Source organism: Lycorma delicatula, chromosome 1 (genome assembly GCF_047948215.1).
Source record: "Lycorma delicatula isolate Av1 chromosome 1, ASM4794821v1, whole genome shotgun sequence".
NCBI lineage: Eukaryota > Metazoa > Arthropoda > Insecta > Hemiptera > Fulgoridae > Lycorma > Lycorma delicatula.
Genome location: NC_134455.1, coordinates 128,171,616 through 128,193,646, shown reverse-complemented (window position 1 = coordinate 128,193,646; position 22,031 = coordinate 128,171,616). Strand labels below are relative to the sequence as shown.

General features: G+C 34.2%; 1 protein-coding gene across 6 annotated transcripts in view; it reads left to right on the top strand.

Moving 5' to 3' along the window:
- gro (TLE family member transcriptional corepressor groucho) overlaps positions 1 to 22,031 on the top strand; it is a 246,007-nt gene that overhangs the window by 112,943 nt on the left and 111,033 nt on the right. For all 6 annotated transcript variants that reach the window (XM_075360889.1, XM_075360879.1, XM_075360871.1 and 3 more), the window contains exon 3: positions 19,940 to 20,003. In XM_075360889.1, coding sequence (XP_075217004.1) covers positions 19,940 to 20,003 — 64 coding nt within the window. The remainder of the gene's footprint in view (positions 1 to 19,939; positions 20,004 to 22,031) is intronic.

Below are 22,031 nucleotides of genomic sequence, written 5' to 3'. Positions count from 1 at the left end.
ATCGACCCGGAATAGCTGTTTTGAAAATCATGATATTGTCACAAAGATGTTTTGAAAATTAGGTGAGTTACACATTCAAAGATAGAGGATGGAGTAGTTAGAAAAATATTTGCTGTAAATCCGGACAGAAAAAGACCGAGAGATTGGTGGTTGGATAATATGGTATGTCAGAACGAGGATATTGAGGACGATTGCTCAGTGTATGTGCAAAAGGTAAAGTAAAGGTGCTCTCCATAGATTGTTGCGCAGACTGGTAAATAAATAAATAAATGTGATTGGCATTCATTAATTTATCGTAATTTTTTTTAACGTTCATTAATTTTGATTTTGTTTTTGCTTTACTCGTTTTACTTCCTTGTTCGAAGTAAAGAAGGAAGTATTCTGATCGCGAAAAATTTCAGTTTTCAAATTTCAACGGAAATATCCATTTTGACCATTCCTGAATCCATTTTGACTAGTTTCAGCGTGCTTGTCTATAAGTACGGATGTATCGCTTACAACTCAAAAACGATTAACCATAGGATATTGAAATTTTAGATTTAGGACTAGTAACATCTAGTTGTGCACCTCCCCTTTTGATTGCAATCGATTGAATACGAAACATTTGGATTTTGGACATTTTGTTAACTGCAGTAAAAAGCCTTCGGTTAGAGCTTTTCAACGGTATATCATAAGTGGTATTTATTTTCATTGGTTCCAGAATTATAGCCCAATAAAATTTTTATTAATGAAATATTTGGATCATACAAGGGGAAGGGACATCGGTTCGAATCCGATTGCATCTCTTTTTTGAACTTTTTCTAATTTAAATATACTGATTTATTAATACGAGGGCGGTCCAGAAAGTAACTTACGTTTCTGCCTAGCGTGAAGATGGATGGGGATATAGCCGCTATCTTGACGTCAAAGCGTTTCTATACTCAGTACGCATCAAGCTGACATAGGGTGTGGACTGTGATTTTTTTACTTTGTTCGTTGTGAATTATTGAATTGTGCGCTTCAATAGAAAATCCTGGGAGTTGTTAGATGCGTTCATTGATTATGTTTTTACTGGCAAAAAATCTCAAACCAATTGAAATTCATCAGCAACTTTGTGAGGTGTACGGAGATTGAATAATGAGTGTTGGTGGAGTGAGGCAGTGGTGTATTCAGTTTAAAAATGACCGCACCAATGTTCATGATGAGGACCGCGGTGGTCGTCCTAGCCATGTGACTGATGAAATGATGATGAAAATCAACGATAAAATTCGTGAAAATGGTAGCATTACAATTACGGAATTCGCGCTTCATTCCCCCCAAATTTCACGAAGTTTACTGCATGAAATTGTATCGGGGGAAGCTTGGTTATCACAAGTTTTGTGGAAGATGGGTGCCAAAAATCTAAGACGGCAAATTTCTACAGAGAAGGAATTGAAAAGCTTTTACCAGTTACCAGTTACGTACCCCCCATAAGTGGGGGAGTGTCGGACTCGTACGGGTTCGGCTAGGTGTTGTTATAAGAGCCTACGTGTGCCCGACCCTACCGACTAAAACTCCTATTTCACCGTTTCTCCCCACCCCAGGTCAGATGAGCAATTAACCACTACACGACCCCGGGGGTGCCTTTGAGCTCGGGGGGTCAAGAGTTCCCGTGCTTCATCATCATCGCCTACCGCACAGGCGCAGACAAACGATGGCTCCGCACGCAGAGGGCTGTCTATAACCCTTTCTCTTTCCGGTCCAGTTCTTCGGCTGATCTCAGAACTTTTTTTAATGTCATTTCATGACTGTTCATCTCCTTACGGTCTATCCTTCTGTCGCATGATGTTAGCCACGAAATTTGCTATTGTGACGAACCATTCTTCGTTGTTCAACATTTTGGAGATTATGTTGTTAACTTGAATTGGGCCCACGGTCGCTTCACATTCCTGTCTCTCGTCGCGCCATCTTCTACCTAGAAACACTACATGCTCAGGGGTGTCAATTTCTGAACAGTAAGGATACTCCTTGTAATCTGCTCTTCTCCAGCAGTATAAATAAGTCTTCAAAGCCCCGTGGCCAGTCAGAAACTGGGAAAGCCAATAACTCAGCTCCCCAAACTCCCTCCTGAACCACGGCGCAATATGCGGGAATAGTCTGTATGTCCATCTGCATTTGTCAGTGGCATCCCACCTCGTCTGCCAATCATTCATCATGATCTCAAATGCTTGCTTTTTGTCTTCTCCATCATAAATTCTTTTACGGTGTTCAGCAAGTTGTTTTAACGGTATCATTCGGGCAATTACCATAGCGGCTTCGGTTGAAACTGAACTGTATGCAGCTGCTACCCTTAGAGCCATTCGACGTTACATACTTTCCAGAAGTCGGCAATTACGTGTTATATAAATAGCCCTGTGCCACACCGGTATTCTGTATGAGAGAATAGAATTAACAACATGTGTGTATAGATGTCGCATAGATGTACACGGACCAGTGACATTCGCCATCAGTTTACTTAGATCTCTGACTGCCCGTTCTGCACATAGACATACCTCTTTTGTGTGCCTCGTAAAGGATCTCCGGATGTCCATCTAGATCCCGAGATATTTAACCGCACTCCCAACTTCCACCCGGAGCCCGTTCACTTGTAGATCAATATCCAGAATTCTCCTCCTGAACCGAAAAGCTTGTGCATCGTTATGATAAGTGCCTCAACTTAAATTGTGACTATGTAGAAAAATTGCTTAAGATTGTCCCTTTCAATAATAACATTTTTTTTTATTTGGTTTTTATTTTTTATTTCAAAACATAAGTTACTTTCTGGACAGCCCTCGTAATTATTAACCTCTGATTGTTAATAATTTAAAGATTGAAAGAAAATTACAGTAAATAATAATTCAATAATAACAAAAAAAAAAGATAAATATTAGAATTTATTAATGAAATAAAATTTTATATACTTTTCATTTAAAAAAAAATGTGTGTGTGTAAATTTAATAAGCGTACAAGGAAGTCTCGTGGTGTCCACATCAGATATTTTAATGGGTTAACATCTCCATAACCTTTAGTTTAATATATGTAACCAGCGGTACGTATGCTTCGTTTAAAATCTAATCGTTGATAATTTACATTCTCACCTACATCAACGTGCTTTGTATTTCTACAACATGTTTAGTTTTTTAATTATTACTGGTGAGGGGGCATTTAAAATAAAAGACTAATTTTATTGATTGATACTTTTTTTGATATTGATAATACGAGAAAATTACATACCGTACGGTTTACAATTTCATTGTAATTTTTTGTTTTGGTTATCACTGCGTTTTGTTAGATTATTAATAATATTAATAAAATTATTAATATTTATTAATAAATTGAATTTCACGGCCAATTTTTTTTGTTGTTAGTCATATCATTCACTTCGTACTATATTTTTCCTTTTTTAATAAAACTAATATAATCTCTTGTTAACTAATAATTTTATTTTATTTTTTAAAGAAGTGATGGGAATTAAAAAAATTGTTTCATCCTCAGTACTTTCATTTACTATTAAAACAAGCTGTAGTATATTTTCTTTTAAATTTTATTATTTCAAGTACATTATCAAGTTTTTTACGCTACCTAGTACTATCAAGTACTGCTATCTAGCGGTGCGATTCGTAAAGGTACATAAATAAAATGAAATATTCCAGTTCCGTGGTTCATAAAATGGAAAAAAAACGTTGTCTAACAAAACTTTTGAAAGTATTCTTTATTACAAACCTAATTGAACTGAAATATAATGTTTTCACTCTTATGTTTTTCTCCCATTTTCATTTCAGTTTTAGGTTAGGTCATGTTTAGAACTGTAAACGTAGTTCGTTGACTTCTTCGCCTCTTACCGACGAAGTTCTAACAAAATTCGTGGTAAAGCGTAGGAAAACATATTAACGTATTACGAGCGCAAGATAAGTACTGTTTGTTTGAACACGATATTTTTGTTACATTTCGTAGCCCGTTTTAATTTATTGAATCGATTTAAAATTACTAGGTCATTAATTTACGAAGTTATCGCTTATTTAAGTGATTAATTTATTTGTTCAGTATATAAATGTATCGATTCTTTCGGGCTTCTTTTCATGGTTTGAATATTTACAAATTATAATAAAAAGGGTGTGAATGTGACGTGTTATTAAACATTTTTCGAAATTGTTTTTTATTTAGTTTAATGAGCTTCATTGATAATTTTATGTTTATTCGTACTTAAGTCATTAATACGACTATTGTTAGTACTGATATTATCCTGAGGCCATTTAAACTTTTTTATGTTACTTGTGCGACACTGTTAGCAACGGGGGTTGTTAAATCCTCTGCTATTATTTTCCCCTACTATTATGACATGTATAGGGTGGCGTGGCTGCGTTGTGGGTGGTTTGGGTTTGTTAATACTGTTTTATAACTCCCCCGTTCTTCTTTACTTCGATCAATCTATCTCCTTCTCCGCCCTTTCACCCGACTTTCTCTCTCACAAGTGTGAACATGTGCAAACAGCTTTTGTTTCAGCCCGTCTTATGAGTTGTTTCGCCACCGATAAAAGACATACAATTCTCAGAGTCACGCTTCACATATACGTTACAACATTAATACTCTTTAGGTATTTTTGAATACAATGCATTTGTAAACGCGTGGATTTTATGTTTTATTTTGAAATATAAATAAGTGAAATTATATCTTAAACGTCTTTTATTATCGCTAAACTTTGTTAAAGTAAAACAGGGGAATAATTATTTGAGGATATTTTCTGTAATTTATTCTTTATGATGTGTAGTCTGAAGTTCTAATTCGACTGTAAATCTTAAAGTATACGTTTATTAGTGGTTACGTGTACCGACAAAGTACTAGCCATAAAAAAGTATCTATCCGTACTTAAAGATGCTTTTTTATTTTTTGTTTTAGATGTTATTTGGGTACTATTTTAAAAAGACATACAAATTTCATCTATTTTTTACCACCTTTTTTCAGTTTGTTGAATACGACCGAGTTTTTAAAACTGTTGAACAGATTTAATAAACTAATTATTTATCTATACTTTTATTCTTTTGTTTGATGATATCGCCAAGTAAGCTTGAAGCTTGTGCGTAAGAAATGAAAATGGAATTTTGTAGCGTATGAAAAATGTCATGTCTAGCCGGGATTCGAACCCGGTATCTCCGGATGAAAGATCGAGACGCTACCACTCCGCCATGGAGATCGGCTATTATAAATCTTAGTTTAATACGAATCTAACCTGACGTTTTTGTTTTAACATTTTTGTATGCTTGTCCAGTTCCCAGTATTCATCGAATGAAAAGCTTGATAAGTATAAAAATTAACTTATTTCATACGAGGTCTGTAAATAAAGTAATCAGATTGGTACAGAAAAACTTTTTATTTACAATCCAATTATACGTAGACTATCAGCTTCAATATAGTTCCCTTGGAAATTCATACAACGCTTCAAATGATTTTCCCACTCATTATAGCAGTGTTGGAACTCAGAAACCGGACTATCCTTCAGATGGTCGGTTACATTTTTAAAATGTTTTCTACTGTTCCAAAATGGTGTCCTTTGAGGTGATTTTTTTAAAGTCGGCAACAGGAAAAAGTTGCAGGGATTCAAGTCAGGTGAATAAGGTGGTTGAGGAACTACAGAAATATTTCTCTTTGCCAAATACTCGTTAATTGAGAGTGCAGTGTGACAAGGTGTATTGTCATGATCCAGTTGTCTCTGATGGCTAGTCTCACGCGGGAAACTCTTTTCCGCTGTCTTTCAACAATTTCTCGGTAATCATATTGATTTACAGATTTACAGTCTGTACTGTAGGCAAAAACTCGTTATGGAAACTGCCATTATTATCGAAGAAACAAATTGCATGGTTTTGATTTACTTTTTTCTTTTTTTTTGGATCGTGGTGAATTTGAAGTGTGTCACTCCTTGTTCTGGCGTTTTGTTTCTGGGTCGTACTCAAATATCCAATATTCATCACCAGTAGTAATATTTTTTTTTTTTAGAAAATCAGGATCATTTTCGCAGATAATCACGGCATACTTCCATCCTGTTGGTTTTCTTTCAACAGTGAGTTTTTTTGGGACCAATTTTGCACAATTTTTTTATGTCCAATTCGTTTGTCAAAATTAGATGGACTGTGGTATGGTTCAGATTCAATTGATCTGCAATCATTCTGACAGCTAGTCGCCGATCGTACCGAATCAAAACTGTGATTCGCTAAACATTGTCGTCACTTTTTGACGTTAACAGTCTTCTAGAGCGTAAATCGTCCGCAACTGATTCCCGGCCATCTGAAAATGCTTTAAACCTCCTAAAAGCTTGGGCTCGTGACAGAGCGTCTTCTCCATACGCCCTTTTCAATTTTGAAAAAGTTTCAGTAGCATTCTAACACAGTTTAACACAAAACTTAATTGCACAACTTTGCTCATAATAATATCACTCATTTTTGTAACGCACAACAAAAACTCGTTTCACGAAAAGTTTGTTTACGTCACACGTGACAACAATAGACTAAAAATATTAATACCTAATATAAATCAGCTGTTCATTCATCCATATGTTTATTAGTAACTTTAGAGTGTTGCCACTTTGGCTGCCAAAAAAACTTGTCTCATTTCTTTATTTACAGATCTCGTATTTTCATCGGTCTTTGTTTGGAATATAGCTCGGATGAATTTTCGTGGTATTTTGAAAAACCTATTAAGTGTTGAGTTATAATGGACGATTACACTTGAGGAACAAAATAAAACTTTTTTTGCACGAGGAACAAAATACGTAATCCTAAAACTTTTCATGCTGAATTCAAATAAATTTTCTCTATCACTGACCGTTTTTTTTTTTTTTGTGATACGTAGATAAACTTTGAGATGTAAGAATTTACATGCATGCAGGGTATACGAATGTGGTAGTTGTTTTCCTTTTGTGCTTGACATATTGAAAATCCCTCTTTAGCGTGCAACAATAATCTGGTAGTATTCTTTCAGTCCACCGTCGTTTGTACTTCTTTTTCATGACTGAGAATTGCTGGTGGATATATTCCACTTGGTTTTCATTGACGGTTCCGATATTGTCAGGAATAAATTCAGGTGTGAATCCAAGAAATTAATTTTTTCAAACGTATTACTTCCTATTTGTTTGTATAACTGTAATAATTCACCCACAATGTCACGGTTGTCGGGGATCCTATGATTTCCTAAAAGAAGATTTGCACAACACTTAAATGACCTCCACGCTGACTTTCCGATTTGACTAATCAGTTCTTCGTATTGTCCATCTATAATTGCAGTTCTTATTTACGGGCCCATAAATAGTTTCTTCCAAAATTAAATCCAGCAGCATTTTTATTCATCGCCTTAATAAAGTTTTTGAAAAACCTCAATTTATATAAAAGAAGTTTGAGTTAATTAAAGGGAATTTACAAGATATTTCTGTCTAGTTGTACAATAGCAAACACATTAATCCGAACAAAGGAAATCTTCTTTCCGTTGTAGGGAATTTTCATTTTTTAGCAGACTGCTTGCTGTTTGGTGTTCCAGGTTATGTTGTTAGTTCATATTCACACAGAATTAGTGTTTTTGTAATTCATTGTCGATTAGTTTTTGGTAACCTTGTGAGTTTCTGTTATAAGTTTGTTATTCGTTTTTAGTGAATACAATGAATATAACCCCACGAAAGCGGTCAAAAATTGTTGCTTTGTCCCAACACACACTAATGACTCACAGACAGATTACCAGTGAGTATCTCTCCAAAGAGAAAAGGAAAATGTGGACGGAAAAAGAAAACTACGTCTACACAGAATCGATTACTAATAAGAAAAGCAAAATTAATTTACGATTGTCAACTGTTGACCTTAATAGGGACTTGAGAGCCAGTGTGACTAATGTTTCTATATGACAGTTTGTAGAAGATTGTTGGTAGTGGGAAGGATTGCGCGGAAACCTAAAAAGAAACAGTTACTGACACAGGTTATGAAGACAAACATATTTCAATGGGCAAAGAAACGTAAAAAATGGACTATGAGATGTGGAAAAAAGTTATTTTTTCAGACGAGACTTATTTCTTTGTCCAAGGGGACAGATTAGCCTAGATTCGTAAGTCAGCAGATGAGAAGACTACTACGCCAGCACACTGCAACAAGCTCCCAAACACCCAGCCAAAAATATGTTTTGGGGATGTTTTACACACGAAGGGCCAGGAGAACTTATGCCTGTGAATATGAAATCGGACCAATACATTAACATATGCCAAAGAAAATAGTCCCACTTATCTAGAACAACCCAAAACTCATTTTCCAACAGGATCTTGCAAAATGTCACTTGTCAAAGAAAAACAGTTCTTCATAAACCAAAATATTCGAGTGCTCTAGTGACCAGGGAACTTCCTCGACCTAAATTCTATTAAACATTTTATGAGCCATACTAAAAAGAAGGCTTGGGGAAACGAATTGTAGCACCAAAACTGACTTTATTAGTTCAGTGATACAGGTTTGGTTTCGAGATGAGGAAATCAAAAATCATTGTTCTACCTTAGTGGACTCAATGCCAAAGAGTATTAATGAGATAATGAAAAACAAAGGAGGATACATAAACTATTACGTTTGATTATTAAATAATTTTTCTGCTAAAAAATACTGTTTTCGGATTAATTTGTTCCCATTGTAAGTGCGAAATAAATAATAAACAATCTTTGGTCATTCCTTCCTGATATAATGATTTGTCTTCTTTCTGTTGTTGCCGTTAACACAAAAAACAATCAAATTTAGTATAACCGAACTGTAAACCCATTGATAACGCTTAAATCTCTACACACAGTTCAATGAGACTTGTACTGAATTTTTTCTGACAGGATTTTTACGTTGTCGTATGTTTCTTTCATGTTGGTTGCACAAGCTTACTGGACAAAAGGAAATTGGTGGCATTGTGCAAAAGGACAGCCTGTAAACTAGTTCTGGAAGAATCAATTAAGTCTCCATTCTGTACAGTTATTTTTACGCGGTCTTTCCATGACATCAGAAATGTGTTAAGAGTTCACAAAAATATTTTCTTTAGAATATAAATCTTGAAACTCTTTTGACGATTACGAAAAAAACATATTTTAGTATCATATCGAGAAAATTCCAATCTCTCAACCTTGATCTCAAAAGCTCAGCTTGATTCTTCGGTAAGTTCAAATCCCCTGAACAGGTTGTTTAATTCAATTCGAGTTATCAAATGAGTTTCAAAGGAAGAGGGTACTGCTTCAACAGTGTGATGATTTTATCCTTATGAAGAACTTTAGTGGCTACCTCACATTCCAGTTCATCTTCTAAAGATAGATGTGTTGGAATGTGCAGTATAGGTAAGTCCGTAATATGAGATACTGACGTTATAACAACCGATAAATTCGGGTACTGCACTCTTTTTTCGATTTACTTCTTCATTTTGTCTTTGTAATATAGAAATACCAGTATAATAAATGGTCTTATGGTTCACGCCACTCCTTCGGTATGGCAAAACTCATGTGCCGATGACCCCCAAGTCTACATGCACATAAAGCCAAATGTTATGTTTATACCTCCCCCATTGTTAGAAATCATTAAAATAGTCTTTTATTCATGTATGCTGTTACTAAAAATATATGTAGAATTTTGCAAAAGTAATAATTAAAAAATGTTATTAAACAAAAACTGTGGGTGGTGAAAAAATTCTGATTTCATTTTTGAATTCAGTATACGAGGGCTGTCCAGAAAGTAACTTACGTTTTGAAATAAAAAACTAACCAAATAAAATAAAAATTATTATATACGAGGGTAAGTCAATTATTATCCGCAATGTAGTTATAAATTTTATTGCAATACAAATAGGAAACTTAAATGTACATCATTTTTCAACATAGTCCCCTTGCATTTCAACTTACTTGGTCCATCTTTGCACAGCTTCCTGATGTCCTCATAAAAGAAGGTTTTCGGTTGAGCTTCGAGCCAAGAATGCACCGCTTCTTTCACTGTTTCGTCCGAGGTAAATCGACTGCCCCTTAATGCCTCTTTGAGTGGACCAAAAAAGTGATAGTCAGAAGGGGCAAGATCAGTACTATACGGAGGATGAGCCGGTACTTCAAAGTTGAGTTTCTGGAGCGTTTCAGCAGTGTGGACAGCAGTATGTGGACGGGCATTGTCGTGCAACAACACAACACCTGTCGACAGCAGTCCTCGGCGTTTGCTTCGAATTGCAGGCGTCAGCTTGGCAGTAAGCACCTCACTGTAACGCGCACAGTTAATTGTCGTCTCCTTTCCTCATAACGTTCCAGTACTGGCCTTTTGAGTCCCAAAATACCGTAAGCATCAGTTTTCCTGCGGATGGTTGGGTATTGAACCTTTTTTTTGCAGGGCTATTTTGAAGTTTCCATTCCATACTCTGCCGTTTAATCTCCGGCTCGTAATGATGGATCGATGTTTCGTCACCGGTGATGATTCTGCCTAAGAAGATGTCCCGTTTGTTACCGTAGCGATCCGAAGGTTTTTGGCAGATGTCCAAGCGCGTTTTTTTATGCGACTGTGTGAGTTGTTTTGGGACCCATCTTGCACAGACTTTATGAAACCCAAGTCACCATTGCTATCCATAATGCTACCATTTTCACGAATTTTATCGTTGATTTTCATCATCATTTCATCAGTCACATGGCTAGGACGACCACCGCGGTGCTCATCATGAACATTGGTGCGGTCATTTTTAAACTGAATACACCACTGCCTCACTCCACCAACACTCATTATTCAATCTCCGTACACCTCACAAAGTTGCCGATGAATTTCAATTGGTTTGAGATTTTTTGCCAGTAAAAACCTAATCACTGAACGCACCTCACAACTCGTAGAATTTTCTATTGAAGCGCACATTTCAATAATTCACAACGAAGAAAGTAGAAAAATCACAGTCCACACGCTACGACAGCTTGATGGGTACGTAGTGTAGAAACGTTTTGACGCCAAGATGGCGGTTCTATCCTTACCCATCTCCACGGTAGGCACTTACGTCAGTTACTTTCTGGACCGCCCTCGTATAAAAGGTACATTAGGAATACTATAATACTTTCATATGCTAAAAACTGTGTTTATTAGTGTCATTATTGTTCCGATTTTTTGTACGATTTAATTGTATTCGTATTTAGTAAGGATTACATATAATATTTGAAAATTTTCGTAATAATTAATCGATTTCATTGATAATTTTATCCTTATTCGTGTTTAAACTCATTCATATAACAATTTTTATTGTTATAATGAAACCATTTAAACTATTTATTTTACTTGGGTGATACTAAGTAATTTAAAAAAAATTCTAAATTCTTAGAATACAGAATTCAATAGAATTCTTCTGTACTATTTTAAGTTTGCTCTATCTTTGTTAGTATCTTCACCACGACTAAGTGATGGTCCTTGTATAAATTTATACAGGACTTCGGGGGATGGTACGCCTCTAGTTGGTTTTTAAGGGCAGCGAGAGCCCAGGTGCTCACCACCCATGTAAATTTGAACCAATATCTGTTCGGGTTCCGCCTGGCAAATGATGAGTTGTGCGTCTGCGAGGAGGTTTAGTGGAACGGACATATGATATTCGACTGCCCCGTTCTTGGGGTGCCCAATACTCAGGTCACCCTGGAACGTAGAGGTCAAGGGGAAAGTTGGCTACTCACAAGCGGTGGGAGCCGCATTGTCGGAGTTCATTGATGCGGTTAGTTTGTTCAATCGGCATCAGTAGTTTTCTAAGGGAAAAGACCCCTACCGCGCTGTTGTACGAAGCTACGCTCGTAATATGGCTGGCCACCAGCCAATTATAGCTCCAAGCGCTGTAATATAGTGGACAGGTACTTGCTGGCATTCAGCGACCTAGGCATGGCAGCGAATTGCTGTCTTTTGACTATATAAATTTTAATTTATTGACAAGTTATATATTTTAGTATAGACGGGGTGCCCCCTTGCCCAATCTAGTAATATATGACAAGTGAACAATGGGACTCTCAAGCGAATGGTGTATTGCATTGCGTTTATTATGTTAACGCTGTTAGGAGGTAGATAGGAGACTGGTCGCTTAAACTATTTGATGCTCAGTAGCCGTTTGTGGCATGGTCATTCGGTCTTATGCCTTAGGGCGACCGAATGGTGTGAAGGCGGGAGAAATGCCAGCAAACCAACGTTGCTCTATCTTTAAATCTGATTTTTGAGTTTAAAATTTGTAACCCATGTTAAATTGAGTTTCATTATTGTTGAAGATTTGGTTACTATGATTGAGATAAATAATGTAGATCTGATCTGTGTAGAGCACGGGTTAGAACACGAGTTTTACGTGGGGAAATTGGTATCATAATTATGGACGGTACATGGGGCAACATAATTTCAAATGACCATTAATCGCAATAGCGCATTCGGTCCAGTTTCGAATCATTTAAAATCGTGATTTTAAATGACAAAACAGATTATGAAGAAACAGAACAGCGAAAGAACAGAACAGTGAAGAAACAGAACTATGAAAAAACAGAACAAGGAAAAAACAGTACATGTTATATTTACATTGGTCTAATTTCAGTTGATTAAAGAAAGTACAATATTTATTTTTTTACTATTGAAGGGTATAATTAGAGAAATACTTTTTCATATAATATAATTATAATTAAATTTTCTAATGAAATTTATAATTCCTGACATTTAACATGTGTTTAAATAAAGTAAAAAACATATAAGTAATATTATATATTATATTTATTATTAAATACCTATTTATTTATTTACTTATTTGTTTAAATATTTATTTGTTAATTTTGTGTTTGAAAATTAATATTTATCCCATAATGGCGCAGAATAGGAAAGAACAAATATTCATTATTTTTACTTTGTATAAATACTAAATTAATGGTCTGACGTCTTAAAATATAATCAGTAGTATCATTTTACTGAATCTGATAAAGTTATTCTATAAAAATCAGTATTTCCATTAACTATATAATTTAAGTTTTTACTGAATCAAAATTAAAATATCGAACACTAACTTTCATAATTTTTACTAAAGATTTTATAAATTAACGATTATTTTGTATTTATTTTTTTTGTTGATAAACCAACGGTGAACATTTTTGCTACTTACTGGAACTGTTTTCTGAATTATTTTTAATAATTCCTGACCTCCTCATGATTATTTTTCCATTTTTTTTTTATTATAACATGAAGATCTAACCTAAAATATACAAATTTGATGGTTAAAGCAAAGCAGCGAAACGTCATTAAATAACATAAATAAACAATGTGGGTTTTAATTATGCAGAATTGTTAATGGAATACGATGATATAAAAATTGTAAAAATACCGTAAGTAGATTTTCTTTGACCGGACTTATTGCTGAAAATTTTCGATGTTATTACCTTTATTCAATTATTAATTAATTACTTTGTTCATTATTAACCGATTTTAATAAATATGGGTTTTAATTATACACAATTGTTGATAAAATACGGTAGTATAAAAATTGTGAAAATACCTTCAGTAGATTTTCTTTGGCCGGCTTATTGCTGATAGTTGTCTATGTTACGAAAACGAAATGAAAATTTAAAAATTCAAATTGAGAATCTGTAATGTGATTACAGGTAGTTTTTTTCATTTCTTGGAATAGCACATTAAAATCCGTGTTGGCTTTGTGGAATTATTAATCCGTAATCTCTCTAATACGATTTTAAGAAAGTTACCTGTATTTTATTATATTTATCTTTCAAAAACCAATCAAATATTTTGGTGTTTTAGTGCCTGATAGTGTTTAAATTTTGTATTTTACTTGCAGTTAAGTTTTTTCAACCTATAACAATTCTTTCGATGATTGTAGGTAAAAGTGTTTAAATTTCTAAATCTATCACGTAGTGTTTTGGATTTATAAGCAAACAGTCTATTTGTATTTATACTAAAACTAAAGTGTTTTATCCCATTACTTAAACAGTAGGTGTGATTAAACAGTAAAATTAATAATAAATATTAATAATAAACATGTTTCTTCCTCTATTGTGTGGTTATGCATAAAAATAAATGACTAAATACAAAATAATTAAATAAAATACTTTGTTATTATTTGCGTTCGTTATTTTTTTTTAACACATGTTTTGTGTCAGGAATTCTAAATAAATTTCATTAGAAAATTTAATTATAATTATATTATATGAATAAGTGTTTCTCTAATTATTCCCTTCAGTAGTCAAAAAATAAATACTGTATTTTGTTTAATCAATTGAAATTAGACGAATGTAAATACATATTCCGTTTCTCCATGTTTTGTTTTGTCAAGTTCTGTTGTGGCATAGAACCATTTAAAATGTATAGAATTTGAAACTTTATATGATTTTTATCGTCAAACTGCCATTTTGCTATGTGTATGTCGTATAATTTTACCCGGGAGTATAAGCAGTAGTTCAGATAGCAAGAACGCGCTGTCATTTGAAACTGTAGTGTATTGTGTAGTATATTATAATAAAGAAATCGAATATTAAAAAAAATAAATGTAATGAAAATATATAGGTAATAAACAGTTAGAATAAATAGTATCTGTGTCCGTAGATCTGAATCACATTATTTACGATCTCCTTGCAAACAGACAATACGGGTTGTTTCGTCAACCCGTATGATAGTTATCCGTTCTTAGTCGTAAACGCAACAGTATCATTCCTTGTAACCGGAATATTATGAACACGTTATGCATACGTTTATGTAACAAGTGCGGACGCATCGTAAAATTATTAAATGTAAAGACGGTATGACCTTCTTCGTAAGAGGATAATTACGAGGTTCGGCTGATAAATTTTGCACACTAGCGTGCTACACGAAAACAAAAGATACTATCGAGTTGGGTGTAGCAGCACATAGGTAAAATTCCCCTTAACAAACCCGCTTTAATGCGTTCAAATCCGTTTAGCGGTCTGTTTTCAGTAGCAGTTAAAATGGAGTCGAGTACGGCCAAAATGTCAAAACTGTTAAAACAGTGCATAGTGATCGAACTTTTAACAGCAGAAAATATGAATCCTAGGAATATTTTTCATCGTTTAAAAGCAGTTTACAGTATTGAAACTGTTGAGAGTATACTGTGAATATGTGGGCGTTGGAATTTCGCGAATGTGAAGCTGGTTAATTGACGATTGAGAACGCAGCTCGCAGCGGACGACCCGTTTCAGTGACCGACGAGAAACAGCGAAAGGAGATGGACGATTTGCTTTAAAGTGACCGGCGAATCACCCAGCAACGCATCGCTATTCAGTTAGACATATCTACAGAACGAGTAGGCCATATTATCAAGCAGTTCGGTTACCATAAAATCTGTGTACGATGGGTACCGCGGAAACTCTCTAATGGCTCTCCGCAAGCTGAAGTTTGAGCTTATTCCGCATCCGCCATATTCGCCGGATTTGGCTCCGTGCGACTTCCACTTCTTCCCTCATTTCAAGAGGGATCTTAAAGATAATCATTACACCACAGACGGTGAGCTGAAGAAAACTGTAGCCACTTAGATCCAAAAAAGACCGCCAGAATCTTTCAGTGACGGAATGCAAAAACTTGTCACAAGTTGGGAAAAGTGTATCAGTGTAAACGGGGATCATATTGAAAAATAAATTTTTCATTTTCTAGCTAAGTCATTGTACTTTTATCCATTTTTTATTTCATTCCAATATCTCTTTTCATTGCCATGCTACGCACATACGAGGTGTGTGAGAAAAGCAATGAGATTGGTAACACTGCGAGCGTTCTGGCAACACTGTGTCTACCGGTCTTTGCTCGACCGGTTTGTTCATCCCTTCCACATGCTTAGTACGAGTTTCAACTCCGTTCAGCCAACACATTATTTTTGACAGCGCCATCAGTGAAGTTGTGTTTTTGTTGTGTGTTACGAAAATGGTGCATCGAAATTTAGAGCGACGTTGTGCGATCAAGTTTTGTGTTAAACTTAGGGAATCCGCGAAAAAGTCCTTTGAAAACTTGAAATAGGCCTATGGGGAACATTGCTTATCAAGAGCACAAGTTTTCCGCTGGCACGAATCATTTTTGGAAGGCCGAGTACACGTTGAAGATCAACCTCGCTCAGGGAGACCTTCAACTTCAAAATCTGACGAAAACGTTGAGCGTGTGAGGGTTCTTGTGAGATCAGACCGTCGTTTAACAATAAGCATAATGAGTGAACAGTTAAATTTAAACACTTTCACCGTACATTAAATTTTGACAGACTCTTTGGACATGCGAAAGGTTTGTGCGAAATTGGTGCCGAAAAACCTTACAACGGAACAGAAGGGTAATCGAAGAAACGAGTGCGTTGATCTTCTTGAGAGGATTGATAATGACCAAGAATTCTTCAATCGTGTGATCACAGGTGATGCATCCTGGATATTTGAGTACGATCCTGAAACAAAGCGGCAAAGCGAAGAGTGGCACACTCCGTCATCTCCTCGATCGATAAAATATCCAATGAACAAATCAAAGATCAAAACCGTGCTGATTTGCTTTTTTGACAGTAAGGATATCGTGCATAAAGAATTTGTTCCTCCAGGACAAACTGTCAACCAAGTGTTTTACAATGGTGTCCTTGAAAGGCTCAGGAAAAGAGTGATTGGCGTGAGACCAGACATTGCAGACAAGTGAATGCTTCATCATGACAATGCCCCGTGTCACACGGCCATTTCCATCAGCGAATTTTTGACCTCAAAACGCATTCCTACGGTTCCTCAACCCCCTATTCACCTGATTCGAGTCCTGTGACTTTTTTCTTTTCCCGAAATTGAAGCATGTCTTAAAAGTACGTCATTTTGGAACTCTACAGAACATTCAAAAGACTGTGACTGACCAGTTGAAGCCTTCCATCGCTGCTACCAGGAGTGGGAACGACTCCGCCGGTGTATGCCGGTGTTCGCCCAAGGGAACTACTTTGAAGGGGATAATATTGTTGTTTGAAAAAAATAAAAACTTTGGTAAGTAAAAACTTAGTTTAATTTCTTTTCTCACACACCTTGTACGTACAAAATTTATAAGCCGAGCCTCGTAAAAGTCTATATTCAGAGAAAAAATTAAAATATTTACTATTCTGCAAAAACGTTGGGAAACAAGCTCTTTGAAGTTAATCAGTCATTTTAGTATTTCCAAAAAACTTAATGGCGTACATACCGGTTTATAAATTAAAAATTACAAATAAATAAGTAGTGATTTTAATGGCGAAGTGTTAGCGTCTCAGTCTTTCATCTGGAAGTCCCAGGTTCATGTCGAGCATGGTATTTTTCATACCCTATAAAATTTCATTGTCATATTCCCAACGTGCAAAACTATATTATATATATTAACACGCACAATATGTAGTATACTTCGACTTTTATTTAAATAATTTAAACTGTAACCAACAAATTCTCAGCGGCTGCGAGTGTGACGACAAGTTATTTTGTTTGATACCTCCAGTCTCTACTGTAGTACACAGTGGTTGAAGAAAATTTCGAAATGTTGATCAAAAGTGAGTTAACGGTTTCGTAAAAATGTCAATATCTTAGTAACCGATTTAACTGTTTATCTCCACTTCATTTCAACAGGGGATTCAAAATTGCTCGGAAGTACTTCGGTAGCCGATTTATACATTAATATAAGAAAAGTAAATAGCTTATTAAATTAGCTTTATTAAATTGCTAACAAAAATCAAAAGTTTTAACAAAATTTGAAGGGAATCTAATTAGAAAACCGATGTAATAAATCAATAGAAAACAAATACATGCTTCACAAGTTCTATTTTAATTCAAAACAAAACAGACCAAAATGTGATAGTTATTGTACAGAACTAAAAATCATCTTCACATGCTAAAACTCTGATGTGAACACTACATGACTTCCTTGTACGCCTATTAAATTACATATACACATCTTTTTGAAATGAAAAGTACATAAAAGTTTTATTTCATTAATAACTTCTGATATTTTACATATTTTTTTTTTATTGAATTATTATTTATCGTAATTTTTTTTTACAATCGGAGGTTAATAATTGTTAATAAAACATTTATTTAAATTTAAAAAAAAGGAGATGAAGTCTGATTCGAACCGATGTCCCTCCTTTTAAGGCCCAAATATTTCGTTAATTAAACCTATTTTATTTTATTATAACTCTGAAACTAATGAAAATAAGTACCACTTATGATATATCGTTGAAAAGTTCTCAATGAGGGCTTATTACTGCGATTAAGAAAAAGTCCAAAATCCAAATTTGTTGAAATTTTCGATTTTTTGGACACTTTTGGTTCAGTCGATTGCAGTCAAAAAGGGAGATGCACAATTAGATGTTACAACAGTCCTAAATCCAAAATTTCAACGTCCTACGGCTAATCGTTTTTGAGTTATGCGAGATACATACGTACGTACAGACCTCATGCCGTAAGTAGTCAGAATGGATTCAGGGATGATGAAAAATACATTTCCGTTGAAATCTGAAAACTAAAATTTTTCGCGATTAGAATACTTACTTCCTTTACTTCGTACAAGGAAGTAAAAATTGTAGAATATTTCTTAAAAAAGATTCAAATCTTGATGCAATATTTGTGTGGAATTCTAAAGAAATTTAATTATTGAAAAAGTGCTTACGTTTTTAATGTATTTTACTAAAAATATTTTTCCGATGCCAAATTTTGTAATTTTCTATTTAATTTTTCATTAATTTTACAAAATAGAGTTACAGTTTTCGTGAAATTACATTTCGAGATATATGAGATTACGTACTGTTAAATTTACTTCTGTAACTTAAAATCTGTATCTGTTTATTAATGAAGGGCAGATATATTTTAAAATGATTATTTTGCATCAAAATTACTTGAAATTTGTATTATGAATATTTCAAAATGATTTTTTTTTTGCATCAGTTATGAATACAATATCGTCGCAAGTGATAAATAAATTTTTTTTTAAACCCACTGGGTTGGTCTAAACTGGGTGAACGCGTCTTCGCAAATCAGCTGATTTCGTTGTCGTTCAAATCCGCAGTAAAGGCAGTTACTTTTATACGCTGTTACGTTCTAGTATTTGAATACTAGATCGTAGATACCGGTGTTCTTTGGTGGTTGGGTTTCAATTAATACACATCTCAAAAATGTTCGACCTCAGACTGTATAAAACTATACTTACACTCATACATATCATCCTCTGAAGTAATACCTGACGGTGATTCCCGGAGACTAAACAGGAAAAAAAACCACCGAGTTGGTCGTCGTAAATCAGCCAATTTTGAAGTCGAGAGTTCTCAGGTTCAAATCCTAATAAAGGTTGATTTTATTCGGATTTGAATACAAGATCGTATTCATTGATGGATGGGCTTCAATTAACCATACGTTCCAGGAATGGTCGACTTGAGTGTGTTGAAGACTACACATTTACAAATATAGTTACATTACACTGGTAAATCGGTAATGACTTTAATTATTGAGTCGACTATAAAAGAAAAAAAATTGTTTCCATTTTTGAAGAATTTTGAAAATTTTTTATAAGTATGATCAATCTGTAAATTACATGGAATTAAAAAAAAATAATAATTTCGTTTATTGTTGAACGTCACGTAAGTATCACTATGTTTTTTTTTCAATATCATTTGATTTCTATTACTGACGTAATGTTCGTTATTATAATTCATAAAAATTTAAGAAGTGTGTGATTGGTAGAAATTATTTAAGTGGGGGGTTTTTTTTTTATTTCAGACTATTAATGAAACCAATAATGAAGTAAGAAAAGATTAGCTTATGTTGCAACGTTAATACAAAGTTGAATATCTGTAATTAAATATATAACAATATTTGCTATTTAGCAAATATTGTATTGTTTAGCAAATATTTAATATTTATTGTAATTTTATTCAATTCTACGAGGAATTACATTGTTATTATCATCTTAAATAATTTTTTTCTTTCAGTTAATTACATTTTTTTTTATTTTGTTTATTTCAGATTAAAACTAGAGTGTGACAAATTAGCTGGTGAAAAGACTGATATACAGAGACATTACGTTATGGTATGTTTGTATTTATTATTCGTTTATTTATATATCTATTCGTGAATTTGCTTTGTTTTGATTGTTTGTAAAGATTTATTCTTGATAATCCTAATCACTAATCAAATATTGGTGGGTTGATAAGCGGTAAATTTACTAAATGACTAAGAAAAACTCTTCTTATTTATATTATGACTCGGTTACTGTAACTACGTTTTCGTTTTATGCCTCCTAAAAATTATTGCCCAAGTTATCTCAAAATCATTCAAAAATTATTATGTTGAAAAAACAATTTGTAGACGAGAAAAAAGGTAAAAATAATCTTTTACCCACGCTCGCTTACCTCGACTAATTAACACTAATGTTTTTATGTTTTTTTTGTCTTCAGTCATTTGACTGGTTTGATGCAGCTCTCCAAGATTCCCTATCTCGTGCTAGTCGTTTCATTTCGGTATACCTCCTACTCCTACACCCCTAAAAATTTGTTTTACATAATCCAAACGTTGCTTGCCTGCACAATGTTTTCCTTCTACCTGTCCATCAAATATTAAAGCGTCTATTCCAGGATGCTTAATATGTGGTCTATAAGTCTGTCTCTTTTTTTTAACTATATTTTTCTAAATGCTTCTTTCTTTATTGATTTGCCGCAACACCTATTCATTTGTCACTTTATCCACCCATCTGATTTTTTAAATTCTCCTGTAGCACCATATTTCAAAAGCTTGTAATCTTTTCTTCTCAGGTACTCCGATCGTCCAAGTTTAAATTCCATATAAAGTGACGCTCCAAACATATACTTCCAAAAATGTTTTCCTGACATTCAAATTAATTTTTGATGTAAACAAATTATATTTCTGACTAAAGGCTCATTTCGCCTGTGCTATTCGGCATTTTATATCGCTCCTGCTTCGTCCATCTTTAGTAATTCTACTTCCCAAATAAAATTTTTATACCTCCACTATCTTTTCTCTTCCTATTTTCACATTCAGTGGTCCATCTTCGTTATTTCTACTACATTTCATTACTTTAGTTTTGTTCTTGTTTATTTTCATGCGATAGTTCTTGCGTAGGACTTCATCGATATCGTTCATTGTTTCTTCTAAATCTTTTTTTACTCTCAGCTAGAATTACTATATCATTAGCAAATCGTAGCATCTTTATCTTTTCACTTTGTACTGTTACTCCGGATCTAAATTGTTCTTTAACTTCATTAACTTCTAGTTCTATGTAAAGAACGTAAATAAGTAACGTGGTTAGCGAACATCCTTGTTCTGACTCCCTTTTTTATTACGGCTTCTTTCTTATGTTCTTCAATTATTACTGTTGCTGTTTGGTTCCTGTAAATATTAGCAATCGTTCTTTTATCGCTGTATTTAAATCCAATTTCTTTAAAATGCTGAAAATTTGATTCCAGTTTACGTTATCGAATGCCTTTTCTAGGTCAATTAATGCCAAGTATGTTGGTTTGTTTTTCTTTAATCTTCCTTCTACTATTAATCTGAGTCCTAAAATTGCTTCCCTTGTCCCTATACTTTTCCCTAAACCAAATTGGTCATCTCCTAACACTTCTTCCACTCTCCTCTCAATTCTTCTGTAAAGAATTGTAGTTAAGATTATTTATGCATGGCTAGTTAAGCTAATTGTTTTGTATTCTTCTCATTTATCTGCTTCTGCCTTCTTTGATATTATGACTATAACACTCTTTTTGAAGTCTAACGGAATTTCCCCTTTTTCGTGAATATTACACACCAGTTTTTATAATCTATCAACCGGTTCCTCACCTGCACTGCGCAGTAATTCCACAGGTATTCCGTCTATTCCAGGAGCCTTTCTGGCATTCAAATCTTTTAATACTCTCTTAAATTCAGATCTCAGTATTTTTTCTTCCCTTTCATCCTCTTCGACTTCTTCTATAACACCATTTTCTAATTCATTTCCTCCGTATAACTCATCAATATATTCCATCCACCTATCGATTTTGCCTTTTGTATTATAAATCGGTGTACCATCTTTGTTTAAAACTTGATTTTAATTTATGTACGCCAAAAT